At 39.3% G+C, this 21781-nt stretch overlaps 1 protein-coding gene across 2 annotated transcripts in view; it reads right to left on the bottom strand.

The window, feature by feature from the left end:
- Positions 1-2738: 2738 nt before the first annotated feature.
- CHCHD3 (coiled-coil-helix-coiled-coil-helix domain containing 3) overlaps positions 2739-21781 on the bottom strand; it is a 155069-nt gene continuing 136026 nt past the window's right edge. Inside the window, exons 7-8 of one of the 2 annotated variants that reach the window (XM_010581023.1) lie at positions 8646-8781; positions 2739-3383 (exon numbers count right to left, since the gene is read on the bottom strand). In XM_010581023.1, coding sequence (XP_010579325.1) covers positions 3357-3383; positions 8646-8781 — 163 coding nt within the window. In that variant the 3' untranslated portion in view covers positions 2739-3356. The remainder of the gene's footprint in view (positions 3384-8645; positions 8782-21781) is intronic. The other variant, XM_010581024.1, reaches the window with a different exon arrangement.

The following is a 21781-nucleotide window of genomic DNA, read 5'->3' as shown; positions in this document are numbered from 1 at the left end:
TGTCCCAGTGGTACCTACTGCGATGAATGGCTGGTTTTGGTTAGGGATCCCTAGGTGCTCATAGAGTGGAAAGATGCATATAAAGAAAACACTAGAAATAATTGGTTTGCCTTGCCCAAACCTGATCAGCATTCACAGCTGAGGGGAAGACCTTGCAATAGCTTGCACAGAAGAATATTGTCTAGAATTTGTTATTTTGGAAAGCAAAACAAACAGGATAGAAAAGGGAAAGGCTCCCCCTCCTATCACTTCTTCAGCTTGAGAGATGACATGTAACTCCATCAGACAGAGTGCACCTAAAACTTTAGAGTCTCCCCAAAAGAGCACAGGATCTAAAAGAGAACAAAGCAGTGGCCATCTGAGCTGTAAAAGTTATCCCAACCTGTAGCCATCTCCACATTAAAACTAATCCCAAATATCTGCTTAAAACTGTAACATAGGGATATCCTAACAGGTGAAACGCCCCCCCTCAGCTCTGCAAGGTTATGTGATCTGTCTCAGACACACATGACTCCTGAGGAAACGAAGTCTATTATTTGAAAGAGTCTAACGCTGCTAAATTACATGAGAGTAGGATAGCAGTGATTATTTTGACACCATTGAAAGACTTGTGATTTGTTCCACAGACACTGAGCAAAGAACAATGAAAAGCTTTGATTTAGCTGTTACAATACTGCTTTTCCATTTAAAACCCTAGGTAAAACTGCCTTTTGGTTACAGCTAATCAGAGCTTGTGAATGACCAACAAGAACATCTGAAATTATTCTCTACCATGGGCAGAGAGTGTCATGCCTTCATCTATCATCCCTAGAGTATATCACGCCTATCACCCCTTCTGAGATCAGGATCCATTAAGCTGAGTTGAAATTCTCAGTTTGGCCGTGAGCAATCTTAGAGCGATCTGGTTATTTCTGAGAAGGAGGGAGACCTCCCCACAGGTTTTCCATTCTAAAAAAAGAGAAAAATGAGAAACTTCAAAGATTTTCATCTTGAAATGGAGCTACAAGGTAAGCCTTGGCTGAAGAACATTGTCCAGAACAGACTAGACCCAGTATTTTTTTTTTTTTTATGGTACCCCAGTACCATAAACAGTAAGCTGCTCCTCTTGCTTCTGGTTCTTCAGATCCTATGAACCTTGCTTTTTTAAATATCATTAGTCCAGTTTCAAAACAAAAGATGGCCAATGTCTCTATTTTAGGCAGACCTACTGCTTCCTTGAGCAGAAATGTCCACCATCACCTCTCAACTCTGTTTTCAAAAGAACAGTGTCCTGCTGGATGTCCATAACAGCAAGTGGGGAGGAGGAAGAAGTGAAAGACTGATGAAAAGGACTAGGATGCAGGTACGCAGGAGGAGGGGTGGCGATGGCAGAAGAGGTGGCAAACTGAAGCTCACTCCAGAAATATTCAGAACTGCTGCTCTACTTTAAAGGCAAAAGTTGCCCACAACATGGACAGTTTTAAAGTCTGCACCGTTTGCCACAATCAGCATGCCCCAAGCTCAAGCAACACATGCTAGAGATGCCGCTACTTATGATACAGAAGATGTTTAAAGAACACAGCATCTCAAATGAAGCCCGAAACACAGTTGGAACAAAGCAAGCAAGACTGACTCCCCTTGCTCAAGGCTGTCAGGATGGGAAACCAATAAACATTTGGCAATAACAGAGACCTTCTTTCCCGACATAGCTCTTCTCCTGATTTTACAGAATCATCTGGCCTTAAAAACGTCTGCTTTTCCTCTATGCTGCATTTTGCTGCCAATTCTAAGTCTGGCAAGGATGGATCTGCCAACTTCTTGGCTCTCTGTTACAAAAGAGAACCTTAGAAAGGAGAATTTGTGAGTTAGCTGATTTGTAAACACTACAGCAAGTCACCACGTAAACATGTCGCTTATGTTCCTATTATTTCTGTCAAGCAGCTTACCTGGCACCTGACGCTGAACTCCAGGATATTCCTCTCCTACTGGTACTACAGTTGCTTCCCATGTAAAAAAGCCCAGCTTCTTTTTGTAGCATTAAAAAAAAATAAATCCTTAATTAAACAGTACTCACAAAGCATCTTGATAATTAGAATAGGAGAGTCACTGGGAATATTTTGAATATAAATGAGATCCACAGGTGCACTCGCAGTTGTACAGTAGGATGCAGTTCAAATGTAGCCAGTTAGAGAAACAGAACAGGTAAATAAATAGCAGAAGGCTCTAGACACATTGCTCATTTGACACTGTTACTATTACTACTGGGTAAAAAATATTTTCAAAGATTGCTTAGTAAGATGAATGCAGCAGTCGTTATCTGAACAAAAACAGTTAAAGGAAACTGGGTACTTGCATAAAGATGCTTTGCAGTTTTGGGCACTGCATGCCCTTTCATTCACAAGTACTTGCCAAGAAAGGAAAGTCTGGTGGTGCATGAATCACAGCACACTATCACGTGGGATCCTTCTGGGTTGTGGTGATGGAAAACAGTTATACGTAAGTACCGTTCCTGAAACCAAGGTTGGTTATGCATAGAAGTCTATGCTTTAAAGCTTCAGCAATAACATCTGCTGGAAAAACATGATTGACACAGCAGAGGGAACACCATCCACCTCTAAGAAGTGGAGAGAGAGACAGACTGAAACATCAATCTTGTGCATAAAATATATTTATTGTTGGTACAGAGCGAGGCATATTCGTCAGTACTTGATAGGAGTGAGGAGCACAACAGAACCATTTCACGTAAACAAAGGCCATGTTACATCTTAAGTGTTGGATCATCAACATCATTCCAGCAGAAGGCCTGGAGAGAGACTTCATTAAGTTGCACAATTTGTGAAATAAGTTAAAGCACGATTTATGTCATTATACATTGTAAGTAAAACCTTAATATGAGCAACAATACAGGCTGTACAGTATGGAGCAGCGGCTGACTTGTTCAGAAAGTACCACCACATCCCGGCACACCAAGTGTTACATACCCATGCCTTTGACAGTGAGAAGTTTTTGAGGAGATTCTACACTGAAATAGCAGCATTTAAAGGATATTTCCCCTTTCTAAGGTCAGTGAAAAGTTCTTTTCTTTTCCTTCCTTCAATCACCAATAAGTGGATTTTACTACGACTGAACAGTATCTTCGGATGTATGATTTCTGATGTAATAAGATACAGGTCTTGGCTTTTCAAATGGTCACACTGATTGAGCCGTGATGGCTGCTGCTCTTGAAATGGCTCTTCCAGTTCTTCTCTTTATTGGTCTGCCCTGTAAATGGGCTGTCGTATCATTCTTGTAAATGGGCTGTCATATCATTCTTGGGAAAAAATGCTCTTCTGCTGAAATTAGAGTTGATGGTCTTGTGCTTGATTTGGACAATGCCTTTATCCTCCTCTCCCAAGCATGCTCTGCTAAGAAAATGGTCGGGGGGAGGGAAAGAGAAAGGGAGAAACACGTATTTCAGTAACCCAAAGTTATTCCAGAGACTCCCTGAAGTTTGGCTACAATTCCCTCCTAGGATTTGCAATTTTTTTAAAGAAAAATATAGAAAAAGTAACATTGTCAACATACACATCACCACAGAGACAAGTCACAGAAGCAGAACGAAGCTATTTGAGGACTCAACAAGCCAGCCATTTGGAGGCCTGGAGAGTTGCAGTAATGATTCCTTTTCATCCATCCTAATGCTATCATGGCTCTAGTGCTATGGCTATTAAGGAAATTAAAATGTCTGACCTTACAATAAGATGAATCCCGTTCCCAACAATTACATACTCGAGGAAATATATCCTGAAGTCATACTACACTAAGTATCTCCCCTACCTACCTCCTTCCTGTGTTCTGAGTCATAATCAAAATCTCGACAGTCTGAACACGTTGCACTGACCTTGCGCTTCATTAATCACCTCCTGTGCACAGTCAGGCCACCAAGAGCTAAAAGTATAGATCTGTCAAGTAGTCTAAGAGTTATTCCTCCTGCCTCACCAGAGAGCTCTTCCATCAAGGTCTTGACTCTTCAGAGAGGTCCTGGCCTCTACCATGAAAATGCAGACTTGCGAGGACAGTATGTAGGGCCCTACTAAGAACCTCCTACTGCCATGATCTAGAAATAAAGGGTCTGCAGAAAAGAGCACATGTATGGATACTACTTGTCTCGATCAGTAAGGAGAACAGAAAGTGGGATTTAATAGGACACTGACAGGCTAGGCAGCAAAAGCATGCTGGAGGCCATCTATGTTCACTGGAGGACTATGATGTTGACCAAGGCAATCTATTGTTCTTGCCTAAAAAATCCATAAAACGGGGAAGACAGTAATTATGAGTCTCCTTGTAAGAAATGGTAGGAAGGGATCTGATAATTTTTAGGGCTTATGTCAGGAGCAAGCCCAAATGTAAATCTTGAAATCTTACAGGAGACCTACAAACAGCTGAATCAAGTATTTGAGCAGCAGTATCCGTCCAGACAGGGCACATTGTCTCCAGAATGCGTGGTAGAGAAGTACACGGTGACAAAATAAAAAGAGTTGGTTTTATGCTCCCTAGGTGCTATTACAGACAAAAATAAGGGAAACTTTTATTAGTTAACAAAATCTGCAATCTCAGTTTGACAGCATCCCCAACGGAGATTTCTGTAAAACTGATGAAGGCTACTTTACCTGGAAGACTTTTTGCAGTGGTATTACAGAAACTTGCTCAAAGCCATCGCTGGGCTGAATATTAACTTTACGTAAATTTAACACGGCATAAGTTACCGTAGGAAATTCCCCAAAGATCTGAAAAATTGTGTTACTTTTCTTTTATTTAGTGTCCTAAGGAAAAAAATCACAGGTATTTGTTCATCACACTCATATTTCTGCCCACAAAATTTCATCTTCAGACAAATGGGAGTGTTCCACGGCTTGCTTTGGTTTTGTCTACATTTGGGGTTTTTTTTAATGTTCTTTACTGACTCTTGCCATTTAACATTGCCTATGAATTTACTTCATGTATTTAAATTTTTTTTTCTTGTGTTTTTTTTCATTACACCAAAGTAGGTGTGAAGGGAACCTGGTCTGACTCTTCCATAACAAACTTCCTTCGATCAAAGTAGGGTTAAATGCTGGCCATAAAAGACAACGCCTTTTTATTGCATTTCAGTTCAGTGTTTCCAGCTACACTAATTTTACATATTTTTCTATTAGATTGGAAGATGGTATCTAGTAAAAATACTGGAGGATGAGGCTAAAATAATGGTTTTGTTCTGACTAGGATGCATGATTAAGGACCACTCTATCCTACAAATTAAAATAATGGTTACAACAAGGCTGAAGAGACTGAAGGATAACATTTTGTAGCCAGGCTGTCAGACACCAGCAGCTGTTGGTATCATTCTTTGAAGTACTTTCAAATCTCACCTGCCTGCAGAGACTTGCATCCCTCTGAAATTCAATGGCCTAATAGGAAACTCTTGCACAGACTTCATTAAGCTATAGTCTAGTTGTGTTTCCATATAGGAATTAGGACTCCCTGTAGCCCAGGAGAAAAAAAAAAAAAAAAAAAAAAAAAAAAAAGGGTATTTTAACAGCCACCTTGTCCGTATCAGTGGACAGCAGACTAGCATAAGTGATTAAAATGCCACTGGACGGTCCGTATTAGTGCAGTGACTGGCCTGGCTGGAGTTACTTCAGCAGTAGGAGCACAAATACATCCCACAGACAATCCCAATATCTTCCCCTTAATGGCTCCATTAAGTAAGTTTTTCTCTCCGTTACTATTATAATAAAATGCAAACATCAATAATAGAGTTTAATTTATCTCACTAGCTTCTCATGACTTTGGGAAAAGATGTAAAGTGAAGATACAACAGTGTGTCAAACTCCTCTGAATTAACAGCTCTCTGGGCTTTTCTAACAAGGGGAGAAAAGGACAGATAGAGACATGAGATTACAGACAGGATGAGAAATAAGGAGCATACAGAAGAGAGGGTGAGATAATTATAAGCAAGATAGGAAAGAAAGAGGAGTCAATAAATTCAATTTATGAAAAGCACAGAGTGTGCTCAGCCTGAGCACAAGTGCCCAGACTCACCGCCAGGAAATCGGATTAGTTAACTTATTTGGTTTTCAATATCTTGGTCTATTCCCTCTAGCAAATTTTCTTCTTTGTTTGTTTCTTGTAGCCAGTGTCAGTTAACTTTTTCATTTCTGAATCTGCTATTTATCCCACTCTTCTGTCTCCCAACCAAGCACAAACAGTAGGTAATTTTGAAGTATTTTATAACAGCATTTAGCAATTATTTCAAAGTAACTGTTGTCTGGACTTCTGGGCAATCAGCGAGTAAAAATAATTACAATTACAGCTGCAACACATGGAGGATGAGCTATAGAGGACTGATGTTCACCATGAAAAACAATTTTTTTCCTGCTTGCAAGTATTTCCATCATAAAAGGCTTCTCTTTCTCTGTTATCATAAGAGAGAAACCTCTGAATTCTCATCTTGAAGCATGTGTGAAAGGGAATAAGAAACATTTAGGAAACACTTTTAACTACTTGACAGGCTTGGTTGAAGATCTTCAACAAAAAAGGTGTTTAAAAGGGTGTTTAAACTTAATGCTCATATTTATGCCATTTCCTTTTCCTGCACCTTCTGAACATGAATTAATTCATCCTTATCATAGTCTTCTGAATAAATTCCTATCAGATACAAACTTTAGTTATAGCTTAAACATGTATAAGTAATTAATCTAAATTTTTTAGTTACTTTAAAAAATAATACAAAATTATAAATACAGTAAATCAGTGTTCCAGATGATGCAAGCCACAGTGAAAATCTAGTCCACTACATCACAACCTAGTATTACTCACTAGCCTTTTTTCTAAAATGTCTCTAACCCACCCATGGCCCAGTACCTTCAGCTTGGATTTTGGAATACAAAAATCACACTGAAGGAAAACTTAGAAGAAATATAGACACCAATTATTGTTTGTCATAATAGGAATTAACGAAAAAAATTGCAATTCAGTTTGAAGAAAAAAAAATCCAGTTCAAAAGATCATGGGGAACTGTACAACTTAGGGAAGAAGGGGATGAGCAAAATTTCCTAGCTGGAGCCATAGCCCAAGGAAGGCACCTGGACAAAGCTGGTTGCACTTCTCATGCTCGGGTGTCTGAGCATGGCTCAACCATCTTTCCAAAATTAATAAAGTGTCAGTAGCTTTATGAAAGAAAGCCTCAGGCTAGGACATCAGGAAAAAATTTCATGAGCAGGGAGATCTGGCAGGCTGTAGAGTTTTTAAGGAAATGAAGGAGCTCAGGGGCTTGGTGCATTAACAAGGGGGCAGGAGGACATATCGACAGAGGAGATATCAAAGGAGGTGATTCTGAAAGGGACAGGGTGATCTCACTGACTTTTATTTTTTCATCACATGGATGCTCTTTAAAGTTTTCACTGATGATGACAATGTTTAATATCATAGAGTTTAATATCATGTTTAATATCATAGAGCTGCCCGGACAGCCAAATTGTCCTCACCCTGCAGCGTTCAGAGAACAGCCACACTACAGCTGTTAGCTGCAGTTGTCTTCCAGGACTGCCAATCCAGTCTGCCTGTGCAAAAAGGAGCACGCTAGCTGTATAAATAAAGAATTAACAATAACAGCACCGCACAAATGTATTAAGCGCTACGGGCTGAGGAACACCTTTAGCTGCCACGCAACCATTGCCTCCTACCACGTCTTACATGGCACTAGACCATGAGCAGTGTTAACTCCAGCAAGATCTTCAGTAATACCAGGGCAAGACTGCACCAGTGTAACAGCAAAAAGATCACTGAGAATGATCACAGACAAAGTCTTTTCTGTACTACTTTTCTATACAGGCAGAATTAACTCAAGTGAAAATGATTATTGTTATCAAATACTAGACGTGCTTGTCAGGTCTCTGCTAACCCACTAGAGCATGCATTTTCACATGTTCAAATACTAACTCATAGATTTTAGCAAAAATAAAGATCAACAGACTTATTTAAGCACTTTTTACATATACTACATACGTGGTCTATAAACACATTTCCAACTGGCTTCTTTAAGAACACAACTGGGGTCAATATATGCATCTCTATATTTGAAAGACGTAAGCTGATGAAAAAGGATAATATTTAGAAATTTTAGCTTCTTCTAACTGCAAGCTGTACATATTACTGTCATTTTCCCTTATGCTGCACTAATAAAGCATAAAGGTTTTAATCTACAGTAACAACCCATACCCCAGAAAACTGGACAAGAGGAGGACAAGACCAGGTAAAGGGCAGCATTAGACTCTCCAAGTACGTAACATAAAAGAAATGAAGACTTCCAACTGGTGAGCAATCTAGTTTGAGACATCCATTCATCTATCATATTTATGACAAATAGTACCACGTAGTTTAATCCCCTTGTTTTACTGCTAAAACTGCAGATACCAGGAAACATCTGCTGACAGTGACAGCTACTACACTGAACAACAGATTCCCAAGGGAAGAGATGGAAACCCTGGCATTTAAATGAATTGCAAGTGGACTCCACAGAGCCTGTGAGAACATACATATTGGGAACTGTACTGCTTTAGCATGTAAGAAGGACTAATTGGATAATCCGATAATCTTCCTCTCTTCTTCATTCCATCGTTATTTTGGTAGCAATATTTCTAACTCACCTGTTTGGCATGATTGACACAACGCAGGTACTGGCTAGCCAGGGCAGAGCAGCTGAGGGTCTCCTGAGCGTGTTGCCGATAACACTGTAGAATTTTATCCTGAAGATCAGCGCAGATTGGATGAGACTCATATCGCCTAGGGAAAGAGAAAGGAACTTTTTGGTTTCCTTCTCAAAAAGATTTCAGGAAAGATGCAAATCTTTTTTTTAATTATCTTTTTTAAAGAAGTAAACTAAATAATAGAAGTGAAGGAAAACATTTTAAAGTTATAAAGAAAGGCTGTTTCTAGACCTAGTTGGGTTATAAAGTGGTAACATCAGATGCAAACATCAACATGAGCCGCAAAAGTTTGGCTATTAGGACCACAAGTGTCCTCCTGATCCAGTACTCAGGTTCCAGCTGGCAGAGAAAATTTAACATCCAACTTCATATGAGCACACACCTTCAACTGAAGATCCCAGCAATGACGAAGCACAGCTGACCTCACCTACGTTAGAAAAACAGTCACAGAACCACAGGAAAGCTTCATTGCTGTATAGCCCTATGACCATATAGTCTTGCTACTCATTAAATATTGTTCCTGCATAAAAGTGAAATCACCCATTGGGCTGACCTCGAGAATATAAAAACCCTGCTACCATCAGCGAATTACACAACCTACTTTTGCTGCTCTGATGACAGCCTCTATTTTTGGCGCATCCTCCTTCCCATCACCTCAATTCTAATCCCGATGCCAGATGTGCAAGTTATTTAGGATTTTTTTCTATTTTCTTTACTGTATGGATTCATTACTCTTGCCATCTTTTTGGCTGATGCAATACACTTTTTGCCTTCAACGGAAGCTAAAGGAAGGGAAGCTTCTTTAGTCTGTCCTGTAAAATCCAATCTCTTTTGGACAAAAATCTTGTCATTTGCATTAATTTATAAAATGTTATCCACACTGATAGTGTGACAGAAGTAGAATAGGAATACAATACTTCCCTATTTCAAAAGAGGGTTGGCAAAATGTTTCAGAGATGAAATGTCCATTGAAATGTTAAGCTAACTGGACATTTACTTTACAAATACTTTTTAAGGTACTCATTTCCATAAGAAACCATCAAATCACAGTTAAACTCCTTTCACACCAAAGATAAAATATTTCAACGGTAGAAAAAAAACCACATGAAAATTTAGAAAACCATTTACAGTTCATACGCCTTGAAAACAACCATTTGCTTTATGTGTGTGAACTGTATACTTATCACATCTTCCCACTTACCCTACCAGGAAAGCCTGACAGCGGCTGCTCTAACATCCATTCCAGCCCACGTTATTTTTAGTTCAATAAGGTCGTAAAAAATCTGAGACTTGTCAGCCGCAGTATCCTCAGATGAATATTCTGTTCCTTCTTATTTTGCTCATTGGCCAAGGCAGATCTTTGTTTTACTACAGTCAGAAAGTGAAACACAAAGCACAATGCCGTTCCTGAGGGGAACTGACTTCTTGGCAATCACTCAAGACGTAATACCAAAACCCCCGAATGTTAAGTCACCTTGATTTTACAGTATGTACCTATATAAAACATCCCTCTTACTCTTTTCATTCATTACCATGCATCTGTGAAATGCCTAAAACAGAATTTAAATGCAGTCCCAGGTGCTTACACACTTTATGATCTGAAAGTTCAAACTTCTGTAGACTCTTAAGGATGAGGATTTTCCCTTAATCCCCCCTCTGCTGATATCAGCAAGCACTTCAAAAGCGTGTTAGGCATCAAAATGTATGACCATAAACTGCTGCACACCAACTGATTATGGCAAGGTCTGTGTCGGGATGGAGTACAAGAGGAAGCACCACGTATGCTCTTTGTAGATGTAAGACTCACAGCGGCGATGATTTAGGTCCAACTAAACCAGAGCTCATTTTAAATGCCTGAAACCCTGGTCTGGATTGATAAACCAATACAATAGACCATGAGTTAACAAAAAATACACACAGTAAACCTAGCTGTGCCTTTATTCACAAGTGATTTTAAAGTGACTGCTTATATAAAGGTGAAAAGTGAAGGAAATGGGCTGCTGTACACTTGCTACATAAATTCTGTAAATGTATTTACAGCCATTTCAACAGGGGTACTCTAACCCACATTGAGGAGCTTTTCTGATTGCTTTTTTCCCTGAGCCATGCCAGTAGTGACCGTTCAAAGTCCATGTATTATCCCTTATTTGAATGCTTCAATGGACTCTTTACATTGCCAACCGTATCAGAGCCCTGTAAGACACGTCGCCTCCTACCCCCAGTTACTTGTTTTCATACTATGACTTTTTCACTGGTGATTTTTCAAAATGTCCTCTCAGCCCATTGCCTGTCCTTCCAGACACTGCAGACCTGATGCGGGTAAATAGTAACAGGGCCACTTCCTTCAAGTCAACAAAGTCCATTTTCTTGGATTAATCTGTTGAAGGAGAGCACTGTCTCCGAATTGATCTGCTGTGCTTGTTATGCTACCCTAATGCACCATTTGCACTTTTGGGAAAACGCTAAATGAGATTACTGTCTAACATTAGATGGCCATAAACCACGTGCTGCAGGAAAGAAGGATGCATCGTGCATTATGGTAACCCCACCAAAGGGTTTGCGATTGATTTCTGTTTGTTTGGTGATGGAGGACAGGACTCTCAGATGGATGGTCAGAAACAGCCAACAGCAAGGAAATTCCTCAAAAGGGAAATGAATTACGTCCCTCACAGAGAACTTCTCTAAAGTTCCTATCAAAATGGGTCATTTTACAGAAGCATTTAAGGGTCTGTAAGGCTTGACTGAAGACAAAGCTTGTAAGAAAAGGTAAACAGCGCAAAACCAGTAATTACGTGGAATCTGTAGTGAAAATGTGGAGATTTTAAATACCTGACTGGATAAAGCAACCTGGTCTGGTCCCAGAGCTAACCCTGCTTCGAGCAGGAGGTCCCTTCCCTGAACGATCCCATGTCCTGTGAGAGAGATCTGTATTTTGGGACATGTGGCAGGGAAAGTGTCCTACCATCTTATTTATTTGTTTATTTAATCACTTAGGAATTTCACAACTAAACTGAAGGAAAACCACACACCGTAGTAGCGAGCCAGGACTGCCAGGGAACGCTGACAGATCTCCACCTCCATTCAGTGCAACTCAATAACTACTTTACAGAATCAACACACATGAAATCTAAAATGCCTTTCTTAGCAAAAGTCAATATGAACAGCAGTCTGATCTGCACCGCGCACCACATGGCACGCTAGTAACGACGTGTTTTTATTAAGTTTACAATTACTTGATCTGCTTTTGCTTTCCCAGCTGCTCCTCAAGCACCTCACATGCTAGCAGAGTGTTTCGATGTGCTGGAATAAACCTCTGAGGGAGCCGCGCACCCACCTTTTCCATCAAGCTGATGCACCGCAATCTCATAAAGGTAATAGGATGAAGACACAAAAGAAAATGAGAGACAGTTTTAAAAAGAAATCTTCTATGCTAAAGCATGAAGAGAAAATTTAATGAAGGTAACTTTGTACTCATCTAGCCTCTCTCAAAGAGCATATCTTACTGTACTCCTGGGGGCGTCGAGAAAGGAGCCCCTTCGTGGCATTCAAACAAAATGTCTGCTAAAGAGGAAATTTGAAATCACCACAGTAAGCTTTACAAGTTTTGTGATAAAACTGACATTCTGACTGAAGGAATCTGAATTGCTGATGAGTCTCCAACTGTGCAGGTATCTGGCATAATCCCACCAGATCAGGACTTCAGGCAATTGTCATAAAATATGGGAAAAAAAAATAGCAACAGAAAACGCGCACGCATTACAAAAAATAGTGCCATTAGATGGCCAGAAGTATCCAGGGCTTAATTTTATTCCTCATTAAAATGCTGACACCTATCAAAAGTATCTGGTTTTATTTGTGTAACCCTTGGCATCTAAGGCTACCTCCATACTACTAAATAAAACAGACTACAGATGATCCTCTGGGTCCGAGGCCAAGCACCACGATACAGCACAACCTGCATCTCTTAAGTGTAAAATCTGGCCTTCCCCTGCAAACAAGCAGCTCAGCACATCCAAATCCAAACTGCAAACTAGGGATGGTCTCCAGCATGTGCTGTCCCCCCAGCCATGCCCCGTGTTGTCCAGGGAAGTCTTAGCTCCAAAACAAAACCCTATAAACAAATCTGCTACCAATTAGACCCAACAGACCAGCACAGCAGGGCACTGGAGATGATGTCCTGACCTGTTTTATTTACTCCTACCGATGCAGGAGAGGAGCCACGTTGTGACCAGACCCCAATTGGGCTAGGTAGCATGCAAAGGAAAAAAAAAAAAAGAAAAAGAAAGGAGGATGTTTCTTTTCTCAGCATGCTTATAATGCACATAAAGATAAGAAACAACAACTTGATGGTGAAACAAAAGGAAACTGAGGCAATCTGGACTCTTGCGATAGGCAGCCCGCTAAGTATACCAACAGCCTAATTGTTTTAAAGTGTTTTATGAGCAACCGATGGGATTTTTAGAGGGATTTATGGGAAGTTAATCAATTAACGTTGTCTACGTCTAGCAGAAATTCCTTCCGAGAAACAGAGAAACTTGACGCTTGTTTGGAAACTGGATGAGTGAGGGATGGAAGGTGGCACCGTGAGTGTTTCAGAAAGTATATAGGGAATTGGCAACAGCAGGGAAGCAGAAATGGGACATACAGGGCTTCAAAAGCGAAGATGTGCGACTTGTGCGTCCAACTGAAGGGGAAGCCAGTGGCAGGATGAAAGGAGATGATGTGCACGTGGGGTAGGACGTGATCTGCAGCACTGCTTTCAATAGACATCATCAGGGTAAGATTTCACTTCTCATGGCCAGGGGGCAAGCAAAAATAATACAAAAAATGTTGCGGTAACTGGGAGCCGGAATTGTGATGGATTTAGCTGAGCAGATGGACAAGAAAGGCCATATTTGAGATATTTTGCATAGAGTCATCAAGAGCAAAACGTAAGCCTAGCTGAGAAGACCTAGAGAGAAACAGCAGCAAGACAGTAGTATTTTCCATCATGACACAAAAAGGTGGTGCTGAGGGGGTTATTCTTTTTCTAAGATTACCTCATCCAAAAAGAGCCACTTCCAACAGCATCTCTGCTGAGTGAATTTGCAGGACTTGTTTATAGTATAGAAAATAGTTGCAAAACAGATAACAGGCGAAAAAAGACAAAAGGGCATATGGTAATGAAGGTCCTTACTGCTGCACCATTATTTTTAGTTTTAAATTAATTTACTCTTTATATTAAATTAGTTTTAAAAATTGTCTTCGCACATTAAGTAGGTGATGACTTGAAAGTGCATTATGAAACATGTAAAGCACAAACCAAATGGTTATGTTCTTCTAAAAATCATTTGGAAGTAAAACCACAGATCTGATTTCTGAATATCTACAACTGAAGTTATGAAGCAGTCCATAATCAGACTGTGCCCACACAGAGCCCTCAAAATTACCGTGTGGGAAGTGCTGCCAGCAAAAGATCAAGTACTGCAGAGTTGATTCTTGCTTTTATTTACACATGACTACATAGTGTGACTTTTCCAAAAAGTGTAAAAGAAAGAATTTGCCTAACGAATCTGATGAAATGGTGGAAGAGAATCACAGCTGATTCTGCTCTACAACTGAGAATGCTAAATGTGTGTAGTAATACTAAATAAGTGACTTACGCAGAAGTCAGAATACAACTTACTCCACCTGCTGATGTATGTATCTTCTGTGCTACTAGCTGGTGATCAAGTCCAGTGTTAATATTGCCCATGTTATTCTTAGATTCTTTCACCTAAAATCCCAGCACTGACAAAAACATAGGCAAATGTTTGTCATCCCCTCTCATTTATTTCATCTCTCACCAGACCTCTTAAAAGCAAATAAAAATCTATTTCAAACATTCTGACCTTTGAAATTTAGGGATGGAGATGAGAAAAGGAGGAAAGATACATTCCAGCATATTCACACACTCACACTGCTTGAAGACAGACGTTTAACTATGCCTAGAGAGTACTAAGTCAAGTTCAGTACATTGACAAAAACCTGGTTTAACAATGAAGACTGGCAGATAGTACTATTGACCTTTATAGATGCAGCTTTTTTTTTTTTTTTTTTTTTACCTAGTGAATGTTTCCCACCTGGTAAAACACCTGGTATGTTGGTAGGATACCGGTTCAGCTTTTAGCATAGCAAAGTGGCAACCACTCCCTGTAGCGCAACACATTATTTTATAGGCATACAGGGAGGAAAGAGCATCTCTAAGATTAACAGAGAGAATTTACGATCTCAAATCTGGCAAAGCACATAAATACGAGCAGAACTTCAAGAAGTGAGTAATTCTGCATTTGCATGTGCCGAGTTATGCACAGTCTTAAACCCCTTGTTGGGCTGGGACTTAGAACAGGAAGAAATCAGGATGAGGATCAGAAAAGATTTCCCAGTTGTGAATCCTAATTAGATCGATGAACTAGTTGCCAAGGTAAGTCTTCAGACTCTTAGGACATTACATTAGGACTAGATCTCTTCAGCCTAGAGAAAGACAATTGCAAGTGAACATGAGATGGATCTGTGAAATTATCAATGGCATACGGAAGAAAGGCAGCCAGTGAGGTTTTCTAGCAGTAGATCTACAACAAAAAAATAATTCAAGCCTTTTCCAAACAACACATAATGAAAAGCTGGTAATTGGTGCTAGAGGATACTGGGGTTAGCATAAGCACATTTGGGTTCAAAAGATAATTACACAGTAATGTAAGAGAAGTCCGTCAAGAGATTATAAGCAAAAATACAATGTTTGGCTCAGGAAAGCCCCACTCCACTACTTGTTTGAAGGTAAAATGATATCACTGTGTAATTCCCCTATTTTTACAGCGTTCCTTAAATACCCACTCCTAGCCATTGCCCAACAAGCTAGGGGGACCTCTGATCTGACTGCTTATACTCTAAATAGCTTGACAAGCAAGTCGTCAAATGAAAGAAAACAAGACTCTCATCCTCCTTGACAGACAAAATTAGATTGAATACTTTTATTTAAATTGATATGAATTGACTTCTATTATCCCAAAACACTATTTGTTTATAAAATTCCCCTCCCTGAAAAAAAGAACAAACCCCCCCTTAAAATACAAAGTACACCAACATATTATTATACAAATGTACCTTACACACAGCTGGTCCTTGCAGCTGCAAAGGGAACCACATGTTGGAATTACCCAAATTTAGGATGCACATTTTTTTTAGCTTAAGGCACAGTTTTTATTGAATACCGGGATACTAAAATAAACAATCACATGGATGACAATGATACAAATTTTAGCCTTCTAACAGGGGCATGCATGCCTTTACAGTGTAGGAAAGATAGCATAGTAGCTACAATCTTTACTCAGAAGAAACTCTGGAAGGAGGGAGCAGTTTTATCTACATGGAGTATATTGTATCCATGTAATGTACCTACATGCTATATATACCATAAAAAGAACTTCTTGTTCTTGCACTGATCAAAACCGGTTCCTATCTTTGGCAAGGTAAGAGAGGAAGAACGATCATGTCGGACATACATAAGTCTGTCCAACCGTTCGACAGAACAAAACCCAAACCAATCCTACCACAAGAGTCAAAGCTGCTCAGTCGGAATTGAGCAAACCCCTCCACTTTCATGCATACGTGATCAGCATATCAACGCTTGCATTTCAAGCCTCATAATGTAAATTCAGATCACAAATTATTTTTAGAGTTTGCATGTGGCATCACTTGAGCTCTGTCTCATTACTCCGCCCCAAAAATTATTTAATGAAGACTGGCAAGATTCCACTCGCTCAGCTGTTTATGAGCAGACAAGTCAAAGATCACCAGAGCAAACAACACCAGGTGGTGCCATTTCTTACTATTAGGACTTCTGGGGGGATTTTTGGCACTACGGAGGTTTAGGCTGCAGCAAGGGAATCGCCGTTGTCTTCAGATCTAGCTAGAGCTCATGGGAAGGTAGATCTAAGTCTTCGGGAACTTTAATTGATGCTTTGGCTGACATTTCTCATAGAAGTGCCTGATGCCAGTGGTTTGGAACCATTGCTGTTCCAGGACTACTTGGGTGTATTAACTAGCATTACATACTGTGTAAAAATACAATATAATATTTTTCATTTTTAAAGGAAAAATTAATTTTGCAACAGTTTGAAACCTTCTTCTATATGAAGATGGCAAAAAAAAAATTTATCCACTTCAATGGTTATTTTATCCATTTTAATTTTATTCCAGTCCGTACATTAAATTTTCCACAGTAATGTTATATCACTGTGTAAAGCGCACACACACACAAAAAGAATATAGAGAGACCTAAACAAAGACCAAAAGCCCAAATGAGCAGCATAAACCAAATACACAACAGCATACCATGTTATAGATTTATTACTGCCACTTATTTCCCAAGAGCTATACAACACACTTCAGGCTTTGTAAACACATGAGTAACATGATCATCCCAAAATCGCAGTAATAAAATCTTCACAGCACTTTACACTACTATGCTACAACAACAGCTTCCCCTTGATATAGGTGCTATATAATGTGTTCTAATAAGGAGACACATTTCTCATCTATAGCAAAGGTCAACTACCGCACTCAATGTGAAGCACCACAAGACACTAACTCGTGGCACATTATTATCCAAATATTACTCTCTAGAGCAATATATGTTTAACTATTTTCTTCAACCATAAAAGGCCCCAAAGCCTGTTACTGATCACAAAAATAAGAGATATTATGAGTAGAAGTAGCGTACAGAAAAAGCAATCAACAGTTAAACACTTCAAGCATCCCTGCTCCCGTGGGTGGTGATTACTAGAGGGAACTGAAGGTTGCAATCTTAAGAGATAGCAGAATAAATGCCAATTTTTCATTTGGGCATGAAGTTATTTAACAAAAAAGGCTTGGATTCACTCTGATAAGCTACAAAGGCTACGTGCACTTCCCCAGGTCTTGCACTGGGCTGTGGCAAGCCACCCTTTTCATAAAATATAATCAGCTGGGCTGCAACAACAATAATGTGTTAGCCAAGACACACAAAGAGTAATAATCGCTCTGTGAACATGCTGATAATAGGTGGGTACTGGACCTTGCTATAATGTATCTTAGTTTTAACGTGCTTGTACAATGTGTTATAGATATATTAAAACATAATGCCCTCAATATCCCTTTTAGCATCCTAGTAAGGAAAATGCACCTATCACCATGAACAAATCATGAACTAGACTTGGAGAGATGAGTTGTAAAGCACAACATTCAAGTTTTTTTGATTATTGTCATTATTTTAAAATTATTTTTTACTTCATAGTTTTTTAACTGCCTACTGGTGGATGTTTCCCTGAGACTGTTATAAGACATGATGGTACCTGGAAAGCAGTTTAACACCAGAAGGTAGAGGGTATTGCAGGGAAACATCATTGCCAACTCACAAAGATCTTGCAAAGGTCTCTCCTTACCCATTTGCTGTGTGCTGGCAGCATTAATTAGACACTGGGTTATTTAACAGAACTTCAGTTTGATCCAAGAAAATCATTCTGATGCCTTGTGTTTTATAACCTTATCACATATGATTTTTAAGTTGCTATTTTTTTGCCAAGGTCTTCAGGTAGTTTGGTAGTGGAATGCTTTTAAGTTAAAGTATCTCAAGTTTGACAAACTTTAGATCAACCACTAAAATTTTTTCCAGTTAGGTCATGCCCCTTGATTTCAGCTGGTTCTCACTGAAGTTTTACTGCTAATTCCTGCTAACTGAATAATTCAACTTGCTCCTGCTGTGGCACATCTCGTTACAAAGGATGGTACTAGGCTAAGAGAAAGAAAATAATTCTTCTTGCCATCTACAGATGAAAACTGGTGATCTCTGCCATCATGCTGGGATTTGGTTTTGTTTTTAAGGGGTCTAAATATAACACAGTCTGAAATAGCCCTTACAGGAGAATGGTAACAATTTAGGGCAAAATACCTCAGTGACAGAAATGGTAACAGAAACAGCATTTTTTTTCTGAAGACCTTTCCTCCTCCTCCTCCTCCTAGTATCACTTCTGCAAGAAGGTAAAATTTAGATGACCTCTTTCAATTCATGGCACAAACAAAAAACATCTCTTTTGGGGGTACTGCCTATACAAAATGACAGGATTTTATCATGCTCATCCCACTTTGTGGGAAAGGTGAGTTCACTTGAGAGGTAACGTGGTAGCGAGTGCAAGCACCCTACCAAAGGTACAGAGAGCTGAGAGACAATAATGAACATAATTACAGTTAGTTATTGTTTGGTCTACTTGCAGCCTTATTTTATAATGCTACTGCCAGCAGAGCTATTTTATGTGATGTCTTTTTCATGCAGCAACCTTTTCATAAATCAAAGCAAAAGCAATACTAGGCAGTTTCTCCTGCAGCCTGTTTGACAATAAAAGTTAACACTGAACCCTGGCTGTTATCAATCTTCATAAATGTGTCCATGATATAGCAAGCCTGTTCCATATTACATCAAGTCTGTTACTAATGCATGCATAGGAGCAACCCAGTGGCTTAATGGATCTCCTAAATGGCTTGAAACTGGGATCTGTGTTAAGTGACAAGGAAAGTTTTAAAGAAATAACTGCTTTTCTCATTTCTTTCAATATACGGTAAAATGATTACACTTTACAGTGCGTCTAGCTTGAGAAATGTATCTTGTACTACAATAGGAATTTTTGCACACAAAATAGAGAACCCAGGAAAATGCGTATCATGTTCAAGAAACTATAGTAAGAAGTGCAAATTATCAGTGTTTCGGTAGTTCCTGTTAGCAGAGATCTGTGTGACTAAGGTTTTTTATAGTCAAGCACTGAACTCAAAATCTGACAGAATTAACAAACTTGTTTCAGTAGTACACACATCCTCTTAAGGAGGAGAAGGGGGAATGCCTGATCTGTATCAATTTGGATATTATCTGAAAACAATTAGCTTACAATGCATATCCAGAACAAGAGGGTGATGGTGGCGTTTGACCTTCATACATCTGTACTGCAAGGATCCAGAAAGCAGCACTGACTTTATCTGCCTAAACATGAAGTTTACCAGGTACTGAGGAACTTGAAGACAACTTCTGCCCCATGCAGCATCATGCTATGCAACCAGAGAGGAGTAACAAGTCTCCAGGTTTAAAATAAATAGAACCTGGGACAGAGCCATTCCATAGATTAGCTTTATCCTTAATAAATGCTCTTGAAAAGCCACCAATACCGCTTTTGTAGACTGTCCAGAAGAATATCTGCAATTTCTCTACCTAAAGGAGCCAAAATATTTAGCAGAGAAGAGCTCGTGAACTGGATTCATTTGACACTGGATTTATCTATAAAGAACTTGTTTTTAAAATCTACATTGGCCACACTGACTGCACCTTTTTATTGAGAGGGTTATAACAATTTTTTGGCCAAAGTACTGTGTCTACTCAAGGCAAAGGGAAAAGAATATATGTGATGGAAGAAAGGGGACTGCATTTCATCAGCCCATGCAAGAGCAAGATTTCACTAACAGTAAAGCAGTGTAGACAGAGAGGTAGTCTATTACACACGGATCTATAAAGCCTGTCTCGCAAAACCTTTCGATCCTGATCTTCTTTTGCTTCCAGTAATGCATACGGCACAGTGCAGCATTTGCTATGGAATATTATCCGTCTTAACACACCCTTGACAGGGGAGTCCATCTTTATAAAGTTTATAGCCATAGACATGGCACTCGAGTGCTCTCTGTAAAGATACACATATTAGTTTTATCTACTTTGTTCAGTTCCTTTCCCCAGGCTTAAATGTGTGCTTTAAATGTTCCGGGACTATACTTTGATTTTATATTGCAGGCAGATAAATGGGAAGGCAGAGGACTGTGAGAGAGAGTGCATCTTTATTTTTTTTTTAAACATTGACAAGTTTTCCAATTTCAGTTATAGATCCTCTATAGAGGCACGTAGCACTTGAATTGACAAAACCCACTAACACTTAACTGCTCCATAAACAGTAATGGGGAAAAATTTCTCCTACTGAACAGTTTTGTGTCTTCTTATGTTCTTTTAGGATTAGAAGGTGGTGTGCTTTTCATGCTTCTAAGTGTGCAGCATGGAACATAAATATCAGGTCACATGTATACAAGTTAAAATGTTTTAAAATGCCAAAGCAAATAAAAAATATTTAGGAAATCCCCTCTTCAAAAATAGCAAGAAAAGAGTTTTGGTTTGCTTAAGAATGAAGCTTATGCTCAAGAAAATCTGAAAATGCATTATCGGTCATTGTAAAAGCCTTTAAAAAATTGGTTAGGACATTTCATGACCAATATATGCATTTTCTCCTATACTTGTCAGGACTCATGCTTTAAAAATGCAGTGATAACCACTGAAAGAATCAAAAAGCACTTCAGAAAATAATTTAGCATTTTGCATTGAGGAGTACTGCGAATAACAGGGCAAAATTTAAAAGAACATACAGGCAGAACGTCAGGAAAAAAATTCCTGTAAAGGACATGCATTAAATAACAGCATAGTATTTCAAGGGAAATAAATAAAACTTGACTTTTCTGCTAGGGAGACAGACTATCTTCTTGGACCTGAGTACTTCTAACTAACATGGCTAACGCTTAGCTCCACGGCTAACATGGCACAGTAACACACTATTCAATGTCTAAAGGCAATGGGTTCATTTCCTACAAGCCATTAGATGTAGAGCCCTGGTACAATTAGTATTTTGCAGTCTATGGATCAGAGCTTCGGTCTCCTACAACAAGGCAGGTGTAATACTCTGTGCACAGTGCGCGTACAGTCACACCAGTCGGTCTGTGAGTAGCGGCAGAGCTACCTTCTGGTCACGTAACTGTTGTACAGTTGTGTTTAGAGATGCCCGTTACGGCAGCTTGCTGGAAATTTCAAGCTAAAAAGAGAAAGAAATTTTTTTCAAGACTTGTACCTTCTGGGAAATAATTTCAAAATGGTCATATTCATAAAAGGCAACTGCTGTCTAAAATTCAGTTATCTGAATGTCAAATTTCCTCTGATCAAAGAAGAATAATTGATAAACTATGTAAGTTTGAGGGTAGAAAGAACTAGTAATGCTCATGAGAGCAGG

This window comes from Haliaeetus leucocephalus, unplaced genomic scaffold, assembly GCF_000737465.1.
Source record: "Haliaeetus leucocephalus isolate CR32 unplaced genomic scaffold, Haliaeetus_leucocephalus-4.0 Scaffold751, whole genome shotgun sequence".
Lineage (NCBI taxonomy): Eukaryota > Metazoa > Chordata > Aves > Accipitriformes > Accipitridae > Haliaeetus > Haliaeetus leucocephalus.
This window is presented reverse-complemented; position numbering and strand designations above follow the sequence as displayed.